The 27,604-nt window shown below is 44.5% G+C and overlaps 3 protein-coding genes across 3 annotated transcripts in view; 1 reads left to right on the top strand and 2 right to left on the bottom strand.

The window, feature by feature from the left end:
• Nucleotides 1-1,441, bottom strand: part of cemip2 (cell migration inducing hyaluronidase 2) — a 43,653-nt gene extending 42,212 nt beyond the window's left edge. The window contains exon 1 of the mRNA XM_072664727.1: nucleotides 1,170-1,441. The gene's annotated coding sequence lies outside the window, so the exon portion shown is untranslated. The remainder of the gene's footprint in view (nucleotides 1-1,169) is intronic.
• Nucleotides 1,442-3,590: 2,149 nt separating this feature from the next.
• abhd17b (abhydrolase domain containing 17B, depalmitoylase) lies at nucleotides 3,591-24,045 on the bottom strand. Its single transcript, XM_072664994.1, has 4 exons — nucleotides 23,535-24,045; nucleotides 20,281-20,757; nucleotides 7,406-7,585; nucleotides 3,591-7,029 (listed from the first exon to the last, which is right to left on the bottom strand). The coding sequence occupies exons 2-4, from the start codon at nucleotides 20,745-20,747 to the stop codon at nucleotides 6,810-6,812; spliced, it is 867 nt and encodes a 288-aa protein (XP_072521095.1). The 5' UTR covers nucleotides 20,748-20,757; nucleotides 23,535-24,045; the 3' UTR covers nucleotides 3,591-6,809.
• Nucleotides 24,046-24,842: 797 nt separating this feature from the next.
• Nucleotides 24,843-27,340, top strand: c20h9orf85 (chromosome 20 C9orf85 homolog). Its single transcript, XM_072664776.1, has 4 exons — nucleotides 24,843-25,058; nucleotides 25,208-25,314; nucleotides 26,249-26,362; nucleotides 26,815-27,340. Exons 1-4 carry the CDS (start codon nucleotides 24,957-24,959, stop codon nucleotides 26,984-26,986), a joined length of 495 nt encoding a protein of 164 aa, XP_072520877.1. The 5' UTR covers nucleotides 24,843-24,956; the 3' UTR covers nucleotides 26,987-27,340.
• The last annotated feature ends 264 nt before the right edge of the window (nucleotides 27,341-27,604 follow it).

Here is a 27,604-nt window from a genome sequence, read left to right as displayed (position 1 = left end):
CCCTCTAAACATTTCAGTGTGAGATTAACAATTACAGCCGCAGCGGAGGTCTAGAAAATGTTCAGTTTGAAGTATCAGGCATTTACCATACGTTTTTGCGAGAGCCAAGTGAGGGAAAAGCAGTTTAATGTGAGCTATAGTTACGTTAAGTGAGACCTCTCAAAAAATGATGTTTTTGATGATGAGTTTTGCGAGAGCTATGAAAAAGAACAGTTTTGAAAATGTATACATGTAAACATATTTTGGTGACAGTTCAGTAAGCAAGAACCACAGTTTTGTGACAGTGAAGTGAGAATGATAGTTTTGCGAGAGCCAAGTGAGAGAAATTGTACTTTTGGGAGAGCTATGAAACAGTAAGCGACAGTTCAGTGAGCGAGAAGCACAATTTAGTTTGACAGTGAAGTGAGAATCATAGTTTTGCGAGAGCCAAGTGAGAGATGACCGTAGTTTTGTGACAGTACGCGAGAGCAGAGCCACAGTTTTGTGACAGTTAAGGGCAAACCCTAGCTTTGTGAGAGACAGTCCACTTACACAACCATCACCTTTCAAGTAAGAGAAAAGCATGAGAGCTCGAGTTTGCTCTCACACAGCTCTCGCAAAAACACAAAGCTTCCACAACCCTACCTCCAGACAGGAGGACGTACAGTACAGTACAGCAGCTGACAGATCTGGACAGATTCCTGAGAGCTTTCAAATGACAGTACCTCCTTCATTCTCAGGTAGTTTTGCCCTTTGGCCGGTTTGTTTGGGGAAAGCTCTGCTTTTAGAAGTTGGACGATGTCCTGCAGCTGATGGGTGAACTGGGGGTTCTCCTTCTCCTGAACTTCTTCTCCAGGCAGAACTTTTCCCTCAGCCACTCTTCACCTCAGCACTAACAGCACAGGCTGGGGCTGCTCTACCTACCTCAGCTCAGCTCAGCTCAGCTCAGCTCTCGCAAAACAGCGGTCCTCTCTGGTCCACCTCCTCTCGCAGAGCTTCCCCGCTCCTGCTTAACCTCTCTCACCCCTCTCTCTCTCTCTCTCTCTCACCCCTCTCTCTCTCTCTCTCTCTCTCTCTCTCTCTCAGAGCTAACTGCTAGCTAACTGTACAGCTGTTTCTCACAACTGTGTGCCATTGTCTCTCTCTCTCTCTCTCTCTCTCTCTCTCTCTCTCTCTCTCAGCTTCCTCACCTCTCCCAGTCCTAGCGTTGCTCCTCTCTCTCCATGCGCCGCTCGTCTCCGCTCGCGGGGCGTCACTCCGGAGGACAGTGTGTGTGTGTGTGTGTGTGTTCAGCGCTGTGTGAACCGGACTGGACCGGGCCGGCTGGTCTCTGTGGTGGTCTCCCCTCACTTCGCCCGGGTTCCGGCGGCTCTCATGCTGGGTTTGTTTATCTGCACGCGGCTCCTCGAGCTCAACCCGCTCCGCTCCGCTCCGAGAGGAAGTGAAATAGGCGGCGCGCGCAGTGTTCGGGGGGAGCGCGATGAAAAGGCGGGGCCTCCGCACTACGTCATCACGTCATCACGCACGACGTAAAAAAATATGATCGATTTTTTTATTTCAGTGACAAACTTTCTTTGCAAATAATAATAATATATAATTATTATAATTATTATTGTTTTTATTATAGTCGTCCGTTATAATAAAAAACTATATTTGTATATATTTGGGCACCCATGGTCAAATTACACGTTTTTGTTTTTACATGTTATTGTCCAAACTTTTGACTGTATGTGTGTATTATAAACATTTATTTAAAATAAGTCTATAATATTTTTCTTATGAACAAAACTTTTTTTTACAAACGATTATATAAGTCGTGCATAAACAACACTACTACCACTAACAATATAATACTGCTCATTTTAATTTGACATTCTTAACATTTGTTTTCTTTAAAATGTTTTGAAATGGATAATAATAATAATAATAATAATAATAATAGTATAATGCCGAATGAAAACAATACAAATATCTTTGACTAGAATTCGTCTACAAACTAAGCCGCGTATCTGGAACAGTGCACACTAATCAGCATAAGGCAAAAGTCAGCAGTATTGGTCAGCCGGCTAATTTCATATTTTCAGCTCTATTCCCTGAGGCCTGATGCTGTTCGCTTGAACAAAATGAACAATTTACATGCAGACACAATGAACATGCAACAGATTAAATAGAAATAAATGGTAGTAATTTACCTGCAGGAGCGTGTACAGGACAGACCTCGGTGGGGAAAGGGAGGAAAGGTACAAGTTACCCAAACCAAACCTCTTCACCCACTGAGATCAATTATCTTTATACCCTGGTAACTTTCAAAACATGCGTACTGGATCTGCAGCCTACCTATCCTCTTCACTTGTGCACGGTTTTGTTTTTTTTCCTTCCCTCGGACCTCCTAGACATAACGTTTGGGAACCCCGGCCTATCCCAACCCACTGTCACCCATATAAACACAGAGACAGACTACACACTGAGAGTGAACAGGTCAATGGCTCCAGTCTGCTAAAATGACCCCTTTGACCTTTGGCTTGTAAACCCTAGAGACGCTAAGTGATGTGAGGTGGAAGCCATTACCGCTGAAGGCACTGGCTTTAGTGTGAACAGCACCCCCCACCCCCCACCCCCAACCCCCCACAAAAAAAAACACCCATAATAATCATACACTCGCGTTCCGCAGGTATTCTCGATTCATCTTAGCATTTGCTCAAATTCAGACCACATTTTCTTCCAGTAGCCTCGTTGGAGGTTGACCACAAGAGGGCACTAGAATACATCTTTTCACATTTCACATTAGATAGATCAGATTCCTGATGATCGAGAGAGCATTGCACTGGACACTCTCTCTACTTGTTGACATGATTTTAACACCCCAAAGTTTAATGGGAACGGCAGAGAACAATGCCTACAAGCAGAAGATCGATTCAGGGCCCAAAGGCGAGAGTTTGGGCATGCTGAATGGTGCCGTATGTAGAAACACCACTTTTGTCAAGAATCACAGCTTGTAAACGCTTTCTGTAGCAGCTGCGAGTCCCCCCCCCCCTATTCTTCCTGAAGAAGCTTCAAATTCTGTGAGATTCTTGGGCTGTCTTGCTGCTCTGCTCTTTTGAGGTCTATCCACAGATGTTCGATGGGGTTTAGGTCAGCGAAGAGTGACCGCTTTATTGTGGATTTTGAGGTGTGTTTAGGATCGTTATCCTGCTGTAGAATCTCATCGCTTTTCATCTTCAGCTTCCTTACAGATGGTGTGATTTTTGCTACCAGAATTTGCAGGTATTTAATAGAATCCATTCTTCCCTCTACCAGTTAAATGTTCCATGAGTCACTGGCTGCAACACAACCTTAAACTATCATCAGTCTAGCCTTGCGCTTAACAGTTGGAGAGGTGTTCTTTTCATGAAATTCTGCACCTCTTCAAGTTCTGATGCCAAATTGTATGATGAGGATGCAGGAAAGATTTTCTTCAGAAGATCCTTCCATGAAGGTGATATTTGTGCAGTAGAACAGCGCACAGGTATTTTGTAGTCCAACAGGGGTTCCGATTTGCCTTTCTAGAAATCCTTCCATCTGCCTCAAGACTTCAAGGACAAATCAGGTACCAGAGATCCTTTAAGCTCTTCTCTTTATTTTATCTAGTCGTATTGTATTATATCTATCATTAAAAGCATCAGAACATACAACGCCATGACAGTTTCCTTCAAAAAGCTAAATCTTAGAAAAAAAACAAAAAAAACAAAAAAAACAACAACATTGGGTCAGGATAATCATCTCACCTGTAATAAATTTCCATCCTGACCAGAACCATCCTAATAATAACGAAAAAAATAAATCGATCATCACCATCAAGTTACATTAGTAATAACCTGCATTGTTACCATTATTAAGAATACAGCAATTTAAAAAAATTACCATACAAACAATAATATGTACAAAGTGGAATAGGACAACAGTCATCTGTTATAAGCTGAGATATACAGAGTATTCATTCTCTCGCTCTCTCTCTCTCTTTCAATACTTCATCTATAGATCTATCTTCAAGCACGTCCACCCGAACTCACGGGACCAGTCCGCAACCGCGTAGGGTGGACGGTCACGTTTGGCTGTTTTTGGCGGTAGTGGTTGGGATTAACAGCAACATCATCCACAGAAAGTGAATACAGCACTCTAGGTCTATGGCAAACACGGCAGCATGAACCAATCATCCAATCAGAACACAGGGTTTTTGGCTGGGCCTCGTACCCTCGCAAACCGAGCTGAAATGAGACACAAGACGACGAGGCGAAGGTCCAGTACGGTGGAACCGTACGTTAGGACACACATGCAAGTGGTTGAGAAGACGTAAAAGTGCAAAAGAAGCACAGGAGGAACCTGACTAAACTAAGCCCTCTTAAACTGGAGTTACCGGCGCACGTTCGAACCACGGTGGTGGCGGCTGTGGCGGTGCTCAAACATCGTGCAGCTGTGGTTTTTGTGGCTCCTGATGTACAGCGCAAGAAACCACATAAGCAAGTCTTTTACAGTTTACTGCAAATCACAGCATTTTGGGCATGTGGGGAAGGGGGCCAAGCAAACCTTTTGCCCAACAGTCGCTCCAAGGGTGTGGAAAGGCCTGAAGGGTCAGGCTGTGGACCAGGTGTCCTCCTTTCAGCACACCTGGCTGAGCTCATCAGGGACTTGACAATCATCCCATGGCTCAAACCAGGTGTAGCGACCAGCTGTGTGGTCTCAGACACAAAAGCGAGGTGATGACCTCCCCACCTCCCAAGGACACTACTGCAGGTGGGCTTGATCTTATGGACACTGAAATCTGGTAAGAACACGAATGGACACTGTTCACGGCCGACCAGAGACGCTCCAGGAAGGTGTCGAGGACAAACAGCTCCGCCACAGAGCATTTGGCATTGCTTACACGGGGGAGTGGGCATGTTTAGGCGGCACTGTTAAGTTCGTACAGTATTCCCGTCCAGGTGTAGTAAACACGCACACACGCAGGGGCTGCACAATACAGTGATCCTTAACTAGTTTCCTTAACGTCAGCCTTGATAACACTGTTGATACAGGAGGCGTTGCTGAGACCCTGTTTGCACCTGCTCACTTCATGACTAGTATCTGTACTGTATGCTGATCAGATTTTAGTCACATGCGTTTACACTCTGTAGTCACATGCTTCTCGGGTTAGTCGGACTGAACTCAATCGATGTACGAGGCGAAATATTCTAAATTGGCTCGTCGCGCAGCTATTATTACTGGCCGGTGTTTGGGTCGTACTGGGAGGGGTTTTGGTTGGGTCCTGGAGAGACTGATGCACAGCTATAACCCTCCTGAAGTGGTTTGAGTGATGGGATTTTATAGATCCTCAAAAAGTGACCAGGGTTAAACAGGGTCTAAATTCTTCAACTGTGAAAATCATAAAATTAAGGAGTCCTTTTTGCTTCTTTAAAGCACTGGTCTCAAATGGTCCCCAGAGACCCCTATCTAATCCACATTACTGCTCCATCCTTATATGGTGAGTTGGTTTGAGCACCATGTGTAGGTTCCTTAAACTTTTTTCCGCCCCCTCACACTCCCGCATCTTGTCTACAAAAACGATTTGGTAGAAATGTTCTGTAGGGCAGCAGTTTGGAAAGCAGAGGTCCCCAAGGACCTGAGAACCATTGTGCTAAAGAACTGCATCCGAAACAGATTTGAGTGTGTGGAAAGCCTTCACATAATATAAAAGGAGCCAAAAGGAGCTTGACTGTCCAAAGTTTCCTGGGGACCAGTTTGAGAACCACAGTGCTTCCTAGAACCTTTTAACTATATAAAAGGTTCTTCATGGCCACACATCTCCTTAATAACAATGGTGTGGTAAAGACCCACCTATTAAATGGTTTTAAGAGCTGTGCTTCTCAAACCGGGCATTACGGACCCCCTAGATGGTCACCTATATGTCTGTAGGAATCATGAATAAAAAGGAGACGTGCAAATAGATTCTAGTGAAGGTTTAATATCAATTAAAGGGTTCTTTCGAGAACCTTTAAACTATGTGGAGGCTCTTTAAACTTTGAAAAGCTTCTGAGACAACCAGATTTGACTGGCCCTCAGACACACCACATTTTCTAAAAGCAGAACAGTCAAGAGGCTCCTGAGGACCAATTCAAGAACCACTGGTTTATAAAGAGTGTCTGAAAAAAGGTTATGAGTGTGAGGAACCTTCACAAAATATAAAGCTGACACCAACTGCTCACTGGACTCCCTACACGGTGTTCTTTCAAGTTTTTTTTTTGTTTTTTTTGTTTTTTTTTTTTTAAAACAAAAAAGGTTTAAGAAACCACCAATTACACTCAACACTGAGCAAAGAAAACGATCTGGGAATCATTGCTTTAGGAAACCAAAAGTGGTTGTTCTGTGAAATTGAGCAAAGGACCTTTTTAGGACTTTTAGCTTGTGGGTGTTTGGACTTATAAAGGCATCCCTTTTGGAGGGAAAAAAACAAAACAATTGGGTGAGAAGTTTCTTCATATATTTCAATCTTAGTAGAGTGATGGTGCAGTATGGGATTTTGTCCACGTTGTGCAGACACAGGTTTAGTACATGGTGACTTGACAATTAAACAAAAAGAAATCAGAATTGACCTCATTGGGTTGGGTTCTGCCATGAACAGAGACCCCTGCATCCCACACACACCCCTTCAAAAGGCAGCTGGGCCTACCCCACCTAAGCCATTCTGCACCACCAAAAAGAAAAAGAACCGAAAACAGAAAATCGCTAATCGCTGCTGTCAAGTTCACAGTTGTCGAAAGGGACGTTAGAGGTACGATCGTCAGCCGAGTTGGGGCGGGCCAAGCCCTCGGCTTGCTTTATAAGTTGACCAGCTCGTGAGCCACGAACTGTTTCAAGCGCTCCAGGTACTGTCCGTACAGCTCCACGTCGTTGTGTCCGGCGCCCTCCACCCACAGCGGCTCCACGGGCCGCTGACAGCGTTCGTACAACGCTAGGCCGTGAGAAAAGTCGATGACCTCGTCCTCAGTCCCGTGGATAACCAGCACCGGAGACGTGACCTTGGAAATCTTGTCAATGCTGTGGAGAAGAGCAACCATTCACAGGTGTAAGAGCAATGCAAAACACGGCAGCTGATTAAAAAGCCATTTTACAGCTGTGTTAAAAACAAACCAAAGAAAGGGAAAAATACTCAGCTATAGGTGAAAAACCACCCTTAGGGGTACGTTAAAACTACTTTACTAAAAGTTTACTAAAAAAAAAGCAAAGCAAACTGGAGAGTAGTTGGCAGCTTTGGTGGTGCAAGCATAAATGGGAAGGAAAAAATGTGGATGACAGACATAGAGAAGATCTACCAGGCAAGAACCATGTTTTTTTTAGCTCCCAGTTCTATATAGAACCACTGCCACTGCCAAATGTGTATAAAGCAAGAGAGACAACAGAAGAGCACACTGACTTGGGGAAGGCGTCGAAGCAGTAGGTCTTTTTGGTGTCAGGGAAGGCCACGCGCATGCCGGAGGTCAGCGGTGAGTGAAGGATGACTGCAGCGCTCTCGTACCGAGCGGCCAGATCCACCGACGGCACCGTGCCAATGCTCTGACCATATACAATGACGTTCTCCGGCCTAATGCCGTACCTGCAACAAGAGAAACCATTAAGCCCATTTATACTTGTACAAACACACACACACACACACACTCTCAACATTTGCTTTTAGTAATATATTCCTGACCATTAAAAGCCGGTACTTTTGCTACACATTCAGCATGGCAGAGGTACAACTAGTAAAGATACCACGTTAATCATTACATTTACATTACGGCATTTAGCTGACGCTCTTATCCAGAGCGACTTACATGGTTACTGGTATTACAGAGGGATGGACCAATGTAGTGTTAGGAGTTTTGCCCAAGGACTCTTATTGGTGTAGTGCAGCATAGCCACCCAGACCGGGAATCGAACCCCAGTCTCCCACATGGTGTGGTAGCTCACTGGCAGGTAGTGGTGTTCTGTTGCGCCACACTAACCACAAAAAAAAATCCACAGTTACACCATCTGTAAAATTTTGAAAAAAAAAGAGCTGACAATGAGATGATGATGAACAGAATAATGATCCTAAACAGACCTTTAAATCCATTATAGGCTACCTCAAGAGGTGCAAGCTAAAGGTAAAAAAGAGCAAAGCAGAAAGACGGCCCAATAATCTCATAACTAGAAGCGTTCCTCAAAGAAAAATGAGCGTAGATCGTCCAGACAAGAACCAAAAGAACAAAAACTACTGCAGAAAGTGTTCACATGCTGTGATGCTCACCAGGGGGGGATTGGGTGGACATTAGATGTTAGAGAAAGCCCAAACGTTTGTTTCGGACTGTTTGTAGTCCATTTCTAACCTACTGCAAGAGCTGCAATGGACAGGAGTTGGTAGCGCTTAGATGTAAAATATAACGTCCAATAGAAAAGCTCTAACTGCACCAACCTGTATTACTATTAGTGGAGTGAGCAGACCAACGGTCACGGAGAGCTGTTACGCCATGATACGCAAACATTTCAGCGTCAGTTCTAGATATGCAAACAGTAGCCAAGCATCATGATAAACGGAGAAGGCCATGAGAAACAGAAGCCTGGGGTTAGCAGGAGGAGTACCAGCACCACCTCAAACAAAGACCAACAGTGTTCCCTAAGCCTCACCTCATGCCTCTGTGATAAAGGCCATATATGTTCTGTCCCATTTAGAAACACACCCACTGGTCCTCCTCTGCTAACAAGCATTCGAAGAGATCACAGGAGTCTCTGCTTGGCACTCGCACACCGAACTGACCTTCTCCTCAGAGTGAGTCATCCAATGAGTGCTCCAACAAATCAGTAAGCGATCTTATGTGTTCTCTAATGAGTAAATTAGTCATGAGCGTCCTATGAACACCATGAGCCAATGAATCAGTGAATCACTAAGGGATTATCAAGAGTGTCTTATTGAATCAGACCCTATCAGGGTTCTAATGAATCAGTGAAACAAGTGATCCAAGGAGAGTTGTAATGAATCAGTAAACCAGTAAATGATCCAAGGAGTGTTCTAATGAGTGAATTATAGTATGCGATCCAATGAGAGACCTAATGAATCAATGAAACCGTAAGTGATCCAAACAGTGTCCTATTCAAACAAGGATGTAGTAACTGATCATGACTGTTCTAGTGATTCGGTGAACCAGTAAGCAATCAGTAAGCGATCCAGTGAGTGCTAAGGACGCAATGAAACAGAAAGTGATGGTAGGAGTGCTATGATGGGTCAGCAAGTGAGTTTTAATGAATCCATTAATGACTAAGCATTCTACAAATGATTCAATGAGTCATCTACATCACATACAGTATAAGGCCTCACTGCCACACCACATGGAAATGCACTACATGTCCAAATGTTTTGGACACCTCTTCAAATGAATAATTCCAGCTACTCCAAGTGGCACCCACTGTTGACAGCTTGTGTAGTCCCTGTAAAGAAATACAGCCAATAGAATAGGACTCTCTGCAGCAGAAACACAAACCCATTGGCACCATGCCTAATGCTAAGTGTGCGCTACAGGGGTATAAAGCCCCCCAGCATTGAGCAGTGAATCGGTCTTCTCTGGACTGATGGTTGGTGCTTTATCCAACAGATTCGGGATGAGCTGGCGATGAGGTGGGGTAGTGACCTCACTAACACTCTTGTTGCAGAATGCAATCAAATCCTCACAGCAATGCTCCTCCAAAATCTAGCAGAAAGTCTTCCCTGGACAGCAGAGACAGTTACTCAAACACAAGCAGGATAAACTCTTGTCCAAATAACTTATCACATGATCACAACAGAGGTCAAAACATTATTCTGTCCATAAATAACCTACAAATTGATAGATAACCTGTCAGTCAGGGTCCATAGTAAATAAAACTGAGGTCAAGAACCTGACCTCTACATCAGAGGTCAGAAGACACTTAAAGAGCAGAGCTCTCTTGAAGAGCAGTATGGTCAGTAGAAGTTCACATTTGTAAGTCTGTTGATCTGGGACCAGGTTTTCTTGCCAGTATTAGTATTTGGAGAAGGGAAGGTGCATGGTTGAGCTGAACTGGGTGAGCTGTAGAATTGGACACTGTAGAGAAGAAGAGACGCCATTCGTCCCCTAGGGGGTGCCGCTGAGGTCGCATTCCATCCCTGATTAGTGAGAACGTGACAAGTCAGCTGACCACTCCAACAGCACAGAGAGAAGCCCTAGTCTGTCGGAGAATGGGTTGTGTTCCTCAGGAAATTAAAGAATGCAAATATAGACCATCTTCTGCTAGCTCCTAGCTTTGGCCACGGTAATAATGAATAACACTGGATATTTGGGATTTTTGCCCCAGATTTTCCCTACCCAGTTTTAGTCATTTCAAATTCCGCTCACAGGCTGGGACTCCCCATCACACGACGCTACCAGTGCTGGAAGGGTGAAGGCTAGAATATGCTTTTTTTCAAGTCACATGAAGACGGCATCTTTGACGTCACTGAACAGCTGAACCCACTTGGAGACGAAGTGAAAGTAAAAGATTTACGTTTTAATCTTACATTCGTTTCAACTTCATCTGAAATATGGCTTCAATATGCTAAACCTAACAATTTACAACACGCAATAAATTAGTCTTTCAGTGATTGATCTAGGGCTGGGCGAGATCATAAAAAAAATGTATGATGCATGATATTTATCACGATACATGCGATCACCCACAAAGCCCATCAGTAGCGACAGATTCTTCAAAATCTACATCCAAATAAACCAGACTACACTGTTGGTATTGAAGCGTTCAGTTGATCAGTTGACTGCCCAGTCCTACTTTGTCCTATGAATGATTATTTACAACACACATCTATAATGAAAATGATACCTGTGGATAATTTATTTGGACATTATGTGGATAGTCCACTGTTAACCTTCAGCTCAAACCCATTCCTCTGTTCTTAAATTTAAACACTCAAGCTAAGACGTTTCACTAAACGATTTCTTAATATTCTTGTCTCTAGAGAACCTACAGAGGGATATATTTTATTTATTATTACTTTGTGTGAGGAAAGATTTGCTATTTTAAAACCCTGCTAGTATGCATGAAGAAAAAAAAGGAAAGTGTTTGCAATCATGTAAAAAGGTGGCAAACTTGTTTTCAGGGAGAAGCGCTACAGCTCCACACAGGGAGGATCATTCAGTCACAAGGCGGTTCGGATAAAGCCAAGAATGAATTGCTGCAAATGGTTTTCTTTCGATGACATACCCAGGACCCAACAACCTGATGAACTTGTGTGCCAGGCTGACGCTACATATTTCCCCAGCTACATAATCACCTTCACACTCTTCAGGCATTTAAATGGCCGTGAACTCATGTTAAGAGTACGGTCCTGGAAGGCCACAACGCTGGTCAGATTAACATTTTCTCTGCTCCAATACTGTTCTCCCACATGTCAGAGAAAAAGCACTGAACCTTAAAACAGAGTAAAGAGAGTTGTTAAATTGCCACAGGAGCAACTTTCACCTCCAACAGGTGATCTGAAACACAGCCAGTTTTATTCTAATTTCTCACTTGTACTGCTGAGTTTCTCTCACACACACATACACATACACATATATATATATATATATATATATATATATATATATATATATATATATATATACATACATACATACATACATACATACATACACACACACACACATACATACATACACACACACATACACATCTCACCCAATCAATACGGACATGCCAGCTCTACAAACAGTATCAATCAAAACCCCCAGAGTATGACGTAATCGCTGTTTCCCCCCCCCGCCTCACATTTAGCTGGAATCTCTCGCCGACCCCTCTTTTATAAACTCACACGACCTCACAGGCAACTCTCCCTGGTTACGCCAGGTCAACGGGGTCGACTCCTCCATCGACTGTGTCCAGAGGGACACGCTCAGTGCTGCATTACTCTCTCGCCATCCGCTCTGCTTTTTCTTTGCTTTCACTCTCTCGCTGCGGCTTCACTACGGGACTGAAATCATTTGTAGAAGCACACCGATTACAAGAGTCACTCGCACGGCACGATTACTTCTTCACTCGAAGGGTCGCACTTACAACACAGTATTCCTGATTTTCCAATGTAGGGAACGGTGATTAGGGATCACTTCTATGGGGAATTGTGATTGGGGACCGATTCCTTTTAATTCTACATTATATACATAAAGTGTATAATTGTACAGTGCTTTATATACAAAGGCTGATTTTCCAATGGATAAAATGGCGATTATGAATCACTTCCGTTCCATAGTGTCCTGATATTCCAGTGTAGGGATTACTGTCTGGGGACAAACTCATTTCCCCATAGTATTCCAGATTTTCCAATGTACTGATTAGGGACCACTTCTGTTCTAAATAGCAGTCTTGCTTTTCCAGTGTAGGGAATAGTGATTGGGGACCACTTCTGGAATCTATAATGATATTCTATATAGCATTGCTGATTTGCTATTGTAGAAAATATAAGGATAAGTGACTAATTACATTCCTTATAATGGTGTACTATAAAGCCATCAAATAAGACTGAAATATTCGATCTGAAAACGGTGAGAAAGAACTGGTCCAAGTAATAAAATAAAAATAAATAAATAAATAACCCTCAATCAATTTTCGAATAACACATGCTAGTTGTCGTGCAATGCGACCCCATGAGGAAGTTGTTTTTTACTTCCCGGGCAGAAGATGTTGCTATGGCTGCAAACGGGCCTGCCCTCACAGGACTCATTGGGAATTGGTTGCCAAGCAACCAGTCAATATTTGACTTGCAAGATTGGCGGTCGGCACACCCGCCACCCATCCCCCGTCGAGACAGCAGTGTTCGATAGCAGACAGGAACTCCATCCTCCTCCCCCATCACGAAAAAAAAAAGGCGAGGAATTTAGGGTCCATTGTAAGCTGTAGGGGTTAAAATAGGCTGTCTGTCAAAGTCTGTGCTATTCTCTATGTAGCGCACTCCATTGGGCTGTCTGCCTTTTTGTAACTCTATGGCAGCACAGAGGAGAACGTCCAGTCCACTGTTACAGTCCCATGAGGCATCACAATAGACAGTGTGCAAATGACGTCCCGGGTGGACAAAAACACCCACAGTGCACTTTCATATGCAGCAGAATGCATGAGATGCAGTGAGGGTTCTCTAGTATTCCTGACTGTCATATGTAGGGAAGAAAAAAAGTATTTAGTCAGTCCCCAATTGTACAAGTTCTCCCACTTAAAAAGATGAGAGAGGCCTTTAATTGACATCATAGGTAGACCTCAACTATGAGAGACAAAATGAGAAAAAAAAATCTGAAAATCACATTGTCTGAATTTTAAAGAATTTATTTGCAAATAATGGTGGAAAATAAGTATTTGGTCAATAACAAAAGTTAATCTCAATACTTTGTTATATATCCTTTGTTGGCAATGACCGAGGTCAAACGTTTTCTGTAAGTCTTCACAAGGTTGGCACACACCGTTGCTGGTATGTTGGCCCATTCCTCCATGCAGATCTCCTCTAGAGCAGTGATGTTTTGGGGCTGTCGGCGGGCAACACAGGCTTTCAACTCCCTCCAAAGGTTTTCTATGGGGTTGAGATCTGGAGACTGGCTAGGCCACTCCAGGACCTTGAAATGCTTCTTACGAAGCCACTCCTTTGTTGCCCTGGCAGTGTGCTTGGGATCATTGTCATGCTGAAAGACCCAGCCACGCTTCATCTTCAATGCCCTTGCTGATGGAAGGAGGTTTGCACGCAAAATCTCACAATACATGGCCCCATTCATTCTTTAATGTACACGGACCAGTCGTCCTAGTCCCTTTGCAGAGAAACAGCCCCAAAGCATGATGTTGCCACCCCCATGCTTCACAGTTGGTATGGTGTTCTTTGGATGCAACTCAGCATTCACTCTCCTCCAAACACAACGAGTTGTGTTTGTACCAAACAGTTCTACTTTGGTTTCATCTGACCATAAGACATTCTCCCAATACTCTTCCGGAACATCCAAATGCTCTCTAGCAAACTTCAGACGTGCCCGGATATGTACTGGTTTAAGCAGGGGAACACGTCTGGCACTGCAAGATCTGAGTCCCTGGTGGCGTAGTGTGTTACTGACGGTAGCCTTTGTAAACGTTGATCCCAGCTTTCTGCAGGTCATTCGCTAGGTCCCCCCGTGTGGTTCTGGGATTTCAAACAGGTGCCATTAATACAGGTAATGAGTGGAGGACAGGGAAGCCTCTTAAAGAAGAAGTTACAGGTCTGTGACAGCCAGAAATCTTTCTTGTTTGTAGGTGACCAAATACTTATTTTCAAATTAATTTTATTTGCAAATAAATTCTTTAAAAATCAGACAATGTGATTTTCAGAATTGTTTTTCTAATTTTGTCTCTCATAGTTGATGTCAATTATGTCAAGTTGATGTCAATTACAGGCCTCTCTCATCTTTTTAAGTGGGAGAACTTGCACTGACTAAATACTCCCCCCCCCCCCCCCCCCACTGTATGTAGGGGAATAGCAGTTGGGGACCAATTTGCTTTCCTTTTAATAGTGTTCTGTTTAGTACTCCTGATTTTTTAAAGCAGGGAACAGTAATTAGGGACCTTGTCTGAACCGTTTTGGATAATATTTCTGAACTTTCCACTTTATAATAGTGCTCTAATACAGTTTTCTGGATTTCCGGAAGGAGAGAATATTGATTAGGAACCAAATCCATCCTTTATAATGTTCTATAAAGTATTTCTGATTATCCAATGTAGAGAATAGTGACTTGGGACCAATTCTGTATGGTATTCTATATGGTATTTTTCCAATGTAAGGGCTAGCAATCCGAAGACAGCAATTTTCGAACCCTGTGATTGTCTCCCAGTCTGGGTTGTTATTCTGAGCAGCTTCCTCGGTGACATCACTGCCTTCTTCTCCTTCATTGTCTCCTATTGAATCGCCCACACGTTCCGCTTCCTTTCCTCCTTCCTCTATCCTTCTCTTCCTGCAGTCCGTTCTCATGACTTTCATATGCTCCTCCGTCTCTATCTCCATCTTCCACTCTGTTGCAGTCTTCCTCCTTCCTCTCTTCGCTTCTCTTCCCTTCCCTTCCCTTCCACCTCCGGAGCAACCGGGCCCCCTCCTTCCCGTCCTCTCTCAGCTTGCTGCATTTACACACAGTCAGCAGACCGCTCCAGGGGTTCTCCGAGGACGCCTGCTAGACCTGAAACTGTCTGGATGTGTTTGTGTACCAGAGTGTGTGCTCACTTTAAACAGCCCCACCTGCTTGCTCATCACTGACTCACCTGACCAGGCAGTCAGGTAGTGGGGTGTTTCCACTACTCGCGGTGGAACGGCGTACACAGGGTGTGCCGTTCTCCAAGGCAACAGCCCGGGCTGTGAAAACAGACTGGAACATCTGACAGGATCTTCTACAAACATCACGATGTAACTTGTTCAACTAAACAAAGCTTGTGCAACAAACCAAAGACGTAGCTGCTAAAGCAATGGTCCTCAGACCTGAGGTCTATAGGGCCACAAAAATGGAGCCTGGACTGGACCCAGAACCACCAATTTGATACCTGGCCCACTTCTACCCACCTGAAACCCAAAACTTCGACCCCAAGCGCAGAAATGGAATATATTACAAATCAACGATTAATGGTTAAATCAAAGAGATATTCTTATAAAAAAAAACTCCAACCTGGAGAGCATCTATTAAAAGCTCTTAAAATATGTTTTCATTCGGTCCAGAAGGCAGAAAGTCTTGGCGTATTAGCTCAACTAAAACATGGCTGAAAGGACACCACTACCACCATTTGAGGTTTGGACAGTCCTGGAGATGGATAATCTTGCAGTGTTCAACACTGCCGTCTGCATTTTCCCCCTTTTAGACATGCGATGCAGACTGGACGCTCAAGCGTCATCAAGCCATTTAAATCGATCACTAGATTCGTTGCCAGAGAGTTATTATTATCGTTGATGATCATTTGTTGCAGCTCTAGCTAGCTAAGAGGCTTTTAGGGAACCCAGCCCGGACAAGTAGGATATGGTTTGTTAGAGCAGAAAACCACTCAAAATAGAAATCAGGAGCACAAATCGAGAACCACTGATGTGGAACAGTTTTCGTGATCTGAAGCACTTTCACCAAAAATGTGTCAAACTTCTTAAACTTGTTTTACGACTATCTGTTCCAGCTCTGACGTAGCGAAAGCAAACAGCATCTTAATGAACCAGGCTTCAGCAAACAGCTTCAGGTGAGCAAAACACACCAAGACCGCCCTCACTTTCACTCTCCCTTCTCACCATCATCTACAACGAAAAGCAAGGTTTTCCCCAAGTCCCTTCACCAGACTTTCACTGCTTTTCTATTACAGCCCAGCCTATTGCTTCTCATGACTTGGTCACCTTCTAAAAGTCACTGTCAGGTGAAAAATGAAGCCTTTTCTGAGCTCTGTAGTTTGTAAGTGAAGACAGGCTACACAGTCCAAACTGCCATCTCTGGGGCTTTCTCAAACCCCAAACCCACCTGCATCTGCATGGGAACACTAACACTTTGGCGATTTCCTTCACACTACAAGAGTAATGTGGTCATATGCGCTACTGAACACTCTCCGATGTGGTTAGACTGATCGAGTCCTCGAGACGCATTGTAGCCCGTTCAGCTCACCCAGGATGCATGATGACGCCAGGTGGGAACAGGGCCTCAATAATAACCAAGAATACTATAAGTGTTTGGTGAGCTTGGGGAGAGTCCTCAAAGGTTTAGTAGGTCTTATTGGCCTCTCCATCATAGTCCGATACACTCCGGCCTCCACTGCCCGTTTAATCAGATGGCAAATCTGTGATGCACACAAAAAGCCCACAACCATGCTGCCACCTGAAGCCTCCTGTAGCCTCCTGCTTCTCTGGGAAAGCTTTTCTCATGTGGATTAAGGCCTGCCGTGTCGGAGTGACGAATTAATCCTGTCGGAAGCTGAAACACATCAGAGGGGAACACGCAAAACTGAGGATGAAACTGAACACAGCGCCTGGGATACTGAGCAAACCAGTCAGAACTTCAATCCAACAGAATCAATTGAGAAGCATTCCTTTGCAAAGTGTCTGGGACAAGACATCCAAAAGAAAGCTTTTTCGCTCCCACGCCCAAGCCCTCTCCTCTCCTTGTGTACAAATGAAATGATTTGGCACGGAGGATGGGGGGGGTTGGTGGGGGTCTGTCACGTCCCATTCAATTCTAATGCCATTCTTCTTGCTGCCTGAAAGAGCATCCCTCCTCCCTCGCCCTTCTATCCTCAAGTCCTCAAGAGCATGCAATTTCCAGCTCAGTATAATTTGATCAATCCTGACGACGTGGGCCTGCTTCGATGGAATGAGATTAGAATGCCATTTTTTGCCCCCCCCCCCAGCCCTCAAGTTTTCCTTTCCACTCCTCCACCCCTCCGGAGGAGTGGACGACGCAGCTGCATGAGAATGAGCTGAGACAAATGGTGCCCTGCCAAAAAGGGAACAAGCCAGCTAGCGCAGCTTAGCGCTGTTCTGCCAAACAGAAGGACTGTGTGTGAATGTTGAAACACAGACAGTGTTTAAGAAAGACAAATACTACCCCCCCCTCCCCCCAACCGGCTCATTTACACTCCACACTAAATACGTAAATAGATCTTTTCTAAACACTTACGGAGGGAACAGAGCAGTACCACTGGAATTCATGGGGGCAGTGTAGCCAGTAGTTCAAGCGAAACACGGCCTCATATGCCATATGGACATATGGACGGACTGACTGAAGGCGACCCCCTCGGCCGGCCATGTTTGTTATTTTTCGGAACGTTTGACTCTGAACTTCCCACAAGTGGACTTACTGCTTAATATCCAGACAACCCCCCTCCCCAAACACACACACATACACACATACACACACACACACACACACACACACACACAATATGCACAATAAGGCAGAAACTACCGAATACATGTGAAAAGAGGATGTCAAGTCCATGGCTAAAACCCGAATGAGCTGCAGTCAGAGCAGTTTAGCAGAGCTTTGATCAGGATCCTGGAGTGTCTCGCCGCTTTCGTGTTAATCTCACTGCTCAGAGTTACACAGCTGATTAAGGATCAGTCTGTGCGATTACAATCATATGAGCCAGCGGTGGAAGACCCTAGATCAGCAGTTCTACTGTTTACTGAGGAGCTTGATACACACCAAGGATGAGACTCCCATTTAGATGACGTATAGCGGTAGAAACGTTATACACTTGGATAATACTGATTAAAAGTCCCAGGTGGGGTGGGGGTATGATTCCTCCCCGCCACATATGCTGGCTGTATTTCTCTTGTAGACTGGGGCCGATGCAGGCCTATTTTAATGGATCTGGTATCGGCTATTCTAATCCCAATCCAGTTCAGAGTCTTTGTTTTAACCTCAATGTTCAGAGTGCCGTCCAGCGACTTCTAGGCACTATAAGAGATACTAGCGTCCAGCCAGTTGCAGAAGTGCGGACGTTCTCAGAAGGTAAATAAAAGAGCTGAGAGTCTGCAGTGTGGAGCTATTTCACAGTGGATCATGAAAACAGATCCTAATATCTGACCCTTTATAAAACCATAATTGAAACGCTCTGTTTTACCAGCGGGAGAACCAGTGAATCGCTCGCCTTTTCTGTTTTTAAACCAGTCTGTATGTAAACTAGTCCCAGGTATCACTTTCCATTTTCCTCAGTACTGACTAATGATGATACTGCAGAAAAATAAATAAATAAATAAATAAATCAAGACAACTCTAGAAACGGATGTGACAATAGCCCATGATAGTGCCAATCCTAACACACACAGATTCTTAGATTGGCTCTGTGAGTCTGGACTGGAGGAAGAGCTGCTGTTGGGGAGTTGTTGGGTTACAGGGTAGGGTCCTCTGGGACACGGTTTGTCAAACAGGGACAGACTGTGTTCAAGAGCATCAGCTGTTCTCACACACACACACACACACACACACACACACACACACACACACAGTGCAGACCCCGCAACAAACGCATAGACACACATAAGCTGCTGTGGCGTAGACCTACTGAAGCGTTCATGTGCTCTCACACACAAAGCCTCTTTGTATTTTGCGTTTCTCTTGCCTGAACAAGCGCAATCTTTAGCTACATCAGAGAGGCAATCAGCAGTATTAGGTTCTCGTGACCCATAAGCATACCTAGCGCACATACACATGCATGCACAAAGCCAGTGCATGTGACATTATGTGGTCTGTACGTGGCCTTAGAAACATGCAAACACTACGCAGCACGAGTCAGGGTCTCTCTGCCGTCCAGAAGCCCATCTCTGGCCTATGCAGCACACTCTCTTCAAGTTAACATCAGTCATCCAATAGGGTGTACAGCTAAGGAAGTTGGGGGAAGGGCTGGGGGACAGGCTGGGAGACCGGGGGTCAATAATAATTACGGTCTGTGTGTTAGTGTGTGCGGGGAATGGTGAACAATCGTTCTGGAGTAACTGGGAAGTATATATCAGCTGACAGCCACAAATTGACAGAAAAGGGAAAGGCAGTCACAAGAGGAGCAGCGTGAAAAAAAAAGAAAGGAGGAATAGACTGTATCTGTGGTACAAGAAAGAAAGAAATGGCGGCTGGTCAATAGGCAGACTGACAGACAGATGAATGAATAAGCTTTTTTTTTTTAGAAGCGAAAAAGGTGAGACGTTCAGAAACCAGTCTCCTGTAGTGGCATCTGTAGTGACACTGTTCTCAGGTGAAAACACAGTACGATGGTTTTAACATGAGCACCAATGTTCACGTTTCTGTAACATTGTAACATTTGACACATTCGTTTTTTAGTGAGTGCACGAAAGAACTTTGAGTACATCCCGTTGATGCGTCTAGTTCACTTCTCCACAAATATTTTTTAATTAGCTGCAAATCAGCAACTTGTATGTGGTCTCTTACGTACGTCCATTTTTGGGAAGAGGAAAGAAAAAAAATAAAAAACACCACATGGCATCACATCAGTCCTCATGTGTTTGTGACAAAACATGTTTTTGGACTGCAGATACATCCAGGATCCTTATGGTGAAAGAGGTGTAATTCATGATGCTGCGTCACTGCCTTTATGTAGCGTGCAAACCACAACCACTAAAAGCTTCCCGATTACAAGACAAGAGGTTGTGTAATGTGAAGAGTGCAACAAACTGATGACTCCGACAGTCCCGTAGTACAAACCTGACATTAAACGTGATACCAGAACATGAAATCTAAGGCTGACCTGAGCCTGACCGAGACAAACTGGACAAATGGGTCAAGCTCTAAAGAGAGCAATCCTCACCTTGTTCGAAGAGCGTGCCAGGCGGCGTCCACATCCGCGTACAGGTTCTTCTCGGAGGGCTTGCCCGAGCTGGCCCCGTAGCCCGAGTAGTCGTAGGAGAAGACGTTGCAGTTGATCCGCGAGCCGAGGCCGATGTAGAAGCTGCTCATCTGGCCCAGGTCTACCGCATTGCCGTGGGAGAACAGCAGCGTGTAGCGGGCGTTGGGCGAGCAGCGGACGAACATGCAGGCAATGCGGTTCCCCCGAGATGTCCGCGTCATGAAGCACTCAATGGCATCCTTCTCGCGTGCAGAGTACTGCCAGTCGGCGCGCTCGGACAGGTGCAGCGTCCAGCGGCTACCGCTCTCGTCACACATTAGCGTGTAGGTGGGCTCGGGGGGCAGGAAGGCCAGCTTGGAGGCGATCTTGCTCGGGCACGGCGGGCAGCAGAAGAGACAGCATAGCTCACTCAGGGACAGGTGATTCATCCTAAAATCACTGGCAAAGAGGGGCAAGAAGTGAGATTAGGACATTCAACACAAGACTAGCACACACACATTAAACCTCTTTTTCTTGCACATCTCTTGCTGAAAAGTGTTTTACTGATTTTCTAGAGACTAAGATTCTATAAATCCAGTCAGGGATCCACCCCCACCAATTATCTAGCTCGTCATAGTCAGTATGAATCATTGTATATTGGGCATCACAGTGATTCAAACAAACGATGGACTAAAAATATCATAACTGGGAAGGGGATAAAATGTAAAATCCGCTCTCATAAGGAAATCCCCATTGACAATACAGTTCGGTGCCACCTTGCACACAATAACTCTCCACAGTCAGCTTCCTGGACAGAGATTAGCTTAGCCTTGGGCTGTCCATGAAATCAGTGGTAATTTACCATCAGGTAATCCTGGCCTTGGAAAGCAGTCTTTGGTGTTTTAAATGCCTCTGGATGCCTTTTAATAAGAAAAACTAGTGAGGTAATTTCACAAATTCATTCAAATAGTCCCATTATATAAGCCCTCAGGGTTCACAAAGCATTTCACAGCCTAGAGTTCAGGATTACGTTAGTCAAATGACATCCCAAAAAAAAAGCTTTTCACACTCTAGACACTCCTCAAACCTGCCACAACTTTACACTATACAACCACAAGGCCAGCCTGAACCAGACATCTATTCCTCCAAGGCAAAATTCAATGTTCAACATTATATGTGACCAGTTTAAGAGCTGGAGCGCGGGAATTAGACTGACTCACACTGCAGTACAGCATTCCCTGAGGCGCTCTCAGCCATTCAGGCACTTCCTTCACTTGAGCGTGAGCATTCCAGGCAGGGAAAGTGTAACCCAAATAGCACAGAGCGAACCCAAAGAATAATCCCAACCCGACTAGATCAGAGCTCTATGATGTGGACCTTAGGGATTGCCAGTAGTTCCCATGTTTGAGTCCCTTCCTGAATATAAAACAATGCTATAAATTCAGCAGGGGTCCCAGAGGTCATGCTTAAAGGCCCTGAAGTTCAGAGTTTTTCAGGCAGTCAAGACAAGTTAAGACCAAACGTCAAGCCCATCCGGAAGGAGAAGAGCTGTACAACCTGTACAACCCTGTACAACCCTCAGTTCTGGCTTAGGTTATCCAGCGTACTGAGAAAGTGGGCTTTGAGAGAGTGACAAGGGGAGGCATTTCCACAAAGCAAGATTTCTCAGTTTAGCCAAAAAGCTTGAAGTCAAACCTGTGAGAAACATTCCTGTTGGACAGTCTTGAACTTTGGGCTTAAATTATCTAACTAAAATTCAGGCCCCTGGATAACTAAAGCCAAACTATGCTATGGAAAAGAGCTCCGGGTCCTTCCTACTGGTCGGCCCTCATTTTCAGCTCGAGTCCAGCCCTGCGAAACACATGGTGAGGCAAAACAGCCAAACACCATTTTACCACCATCAACATTATAGAATTATTTCACACCAAAATTCACCCTAAATGACTGTGTTTACATCCCACCCACCCAGCTATTTTTCTTAGGGAAAAGCAGAGGAACTACCAAGAAATACTTTAGCCAGATATCTTTAGTCAAATGCTGAGACCTCCAAACAGAAGCGAAGATAAGGAACAGTCATACAAGACAGGCTTCAGTTTTGGCATCAATTATCCAGCTTAGGAAGCCTGCTTGGCGTAAAACACCCTCATCGGTCTATTACACACACACACAAACACACACACTCTACATGCTTATCATCCATGTGAGTCACAGCTGCTGACTAATACATTCAGTAGAGTGACAGAGATAACACTTTTCAGCACAGCTACTAGACTTCATTCATACGAGAAACCTGTTTAAGAGGAGACCAGGTCATTTATGGCATCACGAGAAATGACCTCAGGTTAGAGCATTTCACCATTTCAATGACCTCAGTTTATCCTGCTGAAAAACACAAAAACAGCCTGGCCAGCCCAAGCTGGTGGACCTTCTTAGCTCTTCAGAGTTTTTTGGGTTAACTGGTCTACCATCATCAGCAACCACAACCAAGCTGGACCAGCATGGCCAAGATGTTCAAAAGACCAGCATGGTCAAACAGGTCAACCACAGTTACCAACACCAAGTTGGTCAATCGGTTGTTTGAGTTTGAAGGCTTTGCTGGTCTACCAGCAAGACCAGCTCGGCCAAGCTAGTCAACCAGTTTGAATGACCAAGACGGCCGACCGGCTTTAATAAACTAGTCAACCAGCTGGTCTACCAGAGTCTATGAAAATACACATTGCGCTGGTCAACCAGTGGACTAGTTTCTCCAAGACTCTCCAAATAAATCAAGCATAATGACCAGCTGGTTCAAGGTGGTCCATCAACCTTCAATGAAGACATATGCTGCACTTTACCAGACGGCTTACCAGTACAGGGCATGACCAGCTGCCCAACCATCTCGACCAGCTTAGATCATCTCAAACCAGCTCCCAGCACAAGCTAGAGTGGAGATGGTTACACCAGGCCCTGTATACATTCAGGAGCTAAGCATTTGAGGCAAGTTGGTTAGTTAGCCAGCCAAGTTCAGATACCAAACATGAGCTACGTTACATTAGGACTGAGTATTGAACCATAAACGTGGCTAAACATTAGCCAGACAGATCCAAGCTTTACCAACAGACGAGCTAAACCGGTATTTATGGAGCTCCTGAATAAAAACGGCATAAAAACGACCGTTATTCGTTCATGTTTATGAGAATAACGTGTGTCTGGAAGCTAGCTAGCTAGCTAAGTGGCTAACGCAGCTGAACGGATACCTGTGGAAAACGCGGCGGAAATCTCCCTCAGTCAGTAACGACGACCTGTCCGGTTACCGGGTCGTTATCCCGGGGTGAGATTTCCGTTAGACACAGGAAGGCGGTTGTGTTGCGGGGCGTTTGGGGCTTCTGGTCCGCAGACAGGAACGCGGAGAGGTTTGTTCGGTGAATTATCGTGCGGTGTCGGTGATATCGGCCGATACGGATCCGTAGCCGCAGCAGCAGCAGTGCGCCGGTTGCTCCCTCCGCCTTCGCGTGAGCTGCGGAGATGTAGCGTTAACGTTACGCCGCCTCCTTGAGACTCTTCCAACGCCGTCCTCCGACTCAATAAACCGCGTCCACATGTGGTCAGAATCATCAACGGCTCTGATACTTCAGCTCAAACTAGACGCGGAAGAAGTCTCCGCCGCCGTCCCCTCGAAACCCACCGGCTTGAAGCGTCGAGCGCGAGCAATGAAACCGGGCAACTCGCGCTTCACCGGATTTCTTAGCTTCTCGGAGGACGGACGGACCAAAGTCTCACGTCACAATTTTGGAAGCGCGTTTCCACCAATCAGGAGCGAGGAAAGCGCAAACGGGGCTGATTGATGCATGGGGGAGCCAATCAGCGTTTACTACGACGGCGCCGCGTCTCCAGTGGGAGCAAATAAACAGTGAGAAACACAAACACTGCGCACACTTTCCGTTTCTGTCATTTTCTCACATTAAATTAAATTAAATCTAATTTAATTTAATTAAGTTCAATTGAATTATTTCGATGTTGAGTGAGATAGAAAGTAGAGTGACACGGTATTAATATCAGTGGTCGCTGGAAACACTTGCCATTCATTAGTCACGCAAACAAAATTAACGTGACTTTTAATAATAAGAAAATAGAAATATGAATTTCTCAGTGTTTTATTTAAATGAGTAAATTCATACATTTTATATTGGTCCACACAGAGCCCAAAATGTCGTTTTTAATAAGACGTGGTCACAATATAATATAACCATATAAATATAATTAACCACAAAATTACATATTGATGCCACAAGATAATATATTGTGGCCATAAGATCGTGTTTTGAGACCCCAAAATTAATATATTGAGGTCATAAAGCAATATATTATATCGTGGCCTCGGTATATTAATTTAATGCATCCATATATTATTATTATCTTATTAAAAAACAACCATTTTGGAGGCTATGTAGAGTCCACCAGTATGGTGCCTTTCTTTTTTTAATAATATTTATTATTCGGAATACGATCCCACAGCAACCAATGGCCGCTCAGTGTTTACATCCGGTATTGCTGCATTACGTCACCAGCGATGCCGCTGCCTTCGTGGTGACACCATGTGGCTTCAGGAAACTGTAAACCATCCAGTGTTGTCGTTTCTACACTAGACAAGGGCGCCTGACACACACCTATCCCTCGAAATGAGCGCGCAGAGAGGCAGCACGGCTCGTCCTCGGGGACAGAAGTACCAGAACGCGATCGCGTTCAGAAACGACAAGTACGGAGCGACTCCTCAGGTGAAGGTAAGGCGAGCTAACGCGGCTAACGCGGCTAACGGAGACGGTGTTCCGCGGTTATACGGCGGACACGGCCGTTTGCTTCGGGCTCTGCAATGGAGAAAATGTTTAATTAAGCCCCGCAGACACTAATTCCCAGCTTGTGCTCCGTCCAGAAAGCAAACGCCAAGGTCCACGACGGTCTGTGCCAGCGCTGCAAAGACATACTGGAGTGGAAAGTCAAGTACAACAAATACAAGTTCCTCACACAGCCCCGCAAATGGTGAGATTGCCCTCAGATTGATTAAACTAGTTCCCATTTTCAGAAACAAGGCTGGAATGGGCGTATTCCAACTTTCCGTTCCACCTTAAATGGCGCAGCAGTTGCCTCTTTCACTACTGGGCGGTAGGAGCGCTGGGATGCAGCTGGAGCTCCATTTAAGGTGGAACGGACAGTTGAAAGAAATGCCTAACTGGGTTTGAGGAGAGGAGCCCAAAAGCATGCTTAAGAGAGGGCCTAAACATACACTCACATGCATGTATGTACTAAAAATAGGTATCAGGTCCATAAACACAACTACAGTGGAAGATCTTGGCACATCCAGCATCTGCAGTGGCAGGCAAAGGTTTGGGCAGCTTGGTCAGAACGTTTCTGCTACTGTAAATAGCTAAGATGATTAGGTTAAGATGACATGTTTTCATTTTTCATGTTTATTTCCATACTTAACAGTGTCGAAAATGAGAAATATTGAAAAGGCCCAACAAGCTAATTAAGACAGACTTTGTGGTGCTGAAACTTTTGCATGGTGCTCCTTTTCCCATTTCGCTACTACACTCAAACTAAATTAATATATCATTAATCTCGTTAAAATCTTGAATGGCTCATGTTTAACTTCAAGCATTTTGGAGATCAGTTCATCTTCCACAAGCTTAGTTATTCACAGTAACAGAAATGATGGCCAGGGTGCCTAAACATTTGCATTTCACTGTATCAGCAGAGAAATTGAGAAGTGTTGCCTACAGCAGAACAAATTAATAGGAGAAAAAGAAAATAAAGAACTTAATATGAATGATGGGAGGAATAGCGTATGTGTGAATGTGCTTGTATATGTATACTATTGTCTATCAGATTGTACCTCCGTGCATATAACTGTAAATAGAAGCAGGTAATGCCCATCTCGTGATCCCGTCTTCTGTGATGTCCTGTCTCCCTCTAGTGTCAAGTGCCTGCAGAAGACTGTGAAAGACGCCTATCACATCATGTGTAAGCCCTGTGCGCTGAGACTGGAGCTGTGCGCCAAATGTGGCAAGAATGAAGAAGCTGTCATTCCGTAAGTGTCGAAGTGTGAGAAAGCGTGGAGGGATTCACCGATTAAGGAGGTCAAATGGAATGATTAATGTACATGGGGTCCTGGGGCAATCTCTCCATTTATAGATGTTAATCTGTAATTTTATTTAAGCCGCCTTGTTGGTGCATCCTCATCTAGAGGGTAGATTTGCCCACTTTTTTTTTTTTTTTTTTTTTACTTAACTCTGTGGTCTATAGATGGGATTTTAACTTTAAAGGTTTGCAAACCCTAACGGTACGTGTCCATTGCATGCAGTGCAAATAATTCCCTGCCTGCTTTATTATTTTTTTTGACAAGTCTGACAGTAGTTCAGATATTTAAATATTTCTTGTGGATTTTTGTCTACATCTTCAGGAGTGTCTATGTGAGCAATTTAAGCACTGAAGGCCCTGACTGTCTATAATCCTGAACGTTGCAATGTTTGTCTGTTGCAGATTGGACAAGAAGGAGGAAGAAGACGAGGAGGTGAAAGAGGAAGCGAATCAGAAACGTCAAGGCAACAGGCGGAAGAAGCGAGACCCTCAGGGAGCAGATGAGGACGACGATGATTTTGATGATGAGGATGATCTCGGTGAACTGGACAGTGATTGCGGTGACTGTGATTGAGACGCTGCAGGGAAATAAAGCAATGGCTACCGTGTTTTTATGAAGGGACTGAGTTCTGCATCGTTACTCAAAATGAATACATGTATTGTGTTCTCTGCTTTTCATGGTGAAGATCACAGTTGGACATGGAGTCACCATAGGAGCATCCCAGGTTTCTGCACAACATGACATCTGAAAGGCAAATGGCATTCACCACATCTACAGCATGGGGGTTAATTGTGAAAGATTTAGGACACTATCAAGTCTTTTTGAACATATTCACACATTATAGATGTTTGATCTTCATTTAAGCAATATTGAGAGATGGAGGGAATATAACTAAGCACATAAAACGGAATAAATGTCTTTTTGAAATTATTTTTAAAATGTCATTTATAAAAAAACAAATTTCTTGTGAGAAATCGGGCGCCCACATGAACTGCATCATAGCATTTGAGCAAAGAACCTCATACCTAAATCATGGAGGTTGGCAAGCTCTCTGTCATAAAATCCACTTTGAACTCGGTGTACGTAGTGAAGCTGAGGCGGAGGTGGACTTATGACAATGACCCAAAACGTTCCAGTAAATCTACGAAGGAAGGCTTCAAAAGAAAGAAACCGAGAGTTCTGGGGGTCAAA

This window comes from Salminus brasiliensis, chromosome 20, assembly GCF_030463535.1.
Source record: "Salminus brasiliensis chromosome 20, fSalBra1.hap2, whole genome shotgun sequence".
NCBI lineage: Eukaryota > Metazoa > Chordata > Actinopteri > Characiformes > Bryconidae > Salminus > Salminus brasiliensis.
Note: the sequence above shows the minus strand (reverse complement) of the source record. Positions and strands in the feature narration are given on the sequence as shown.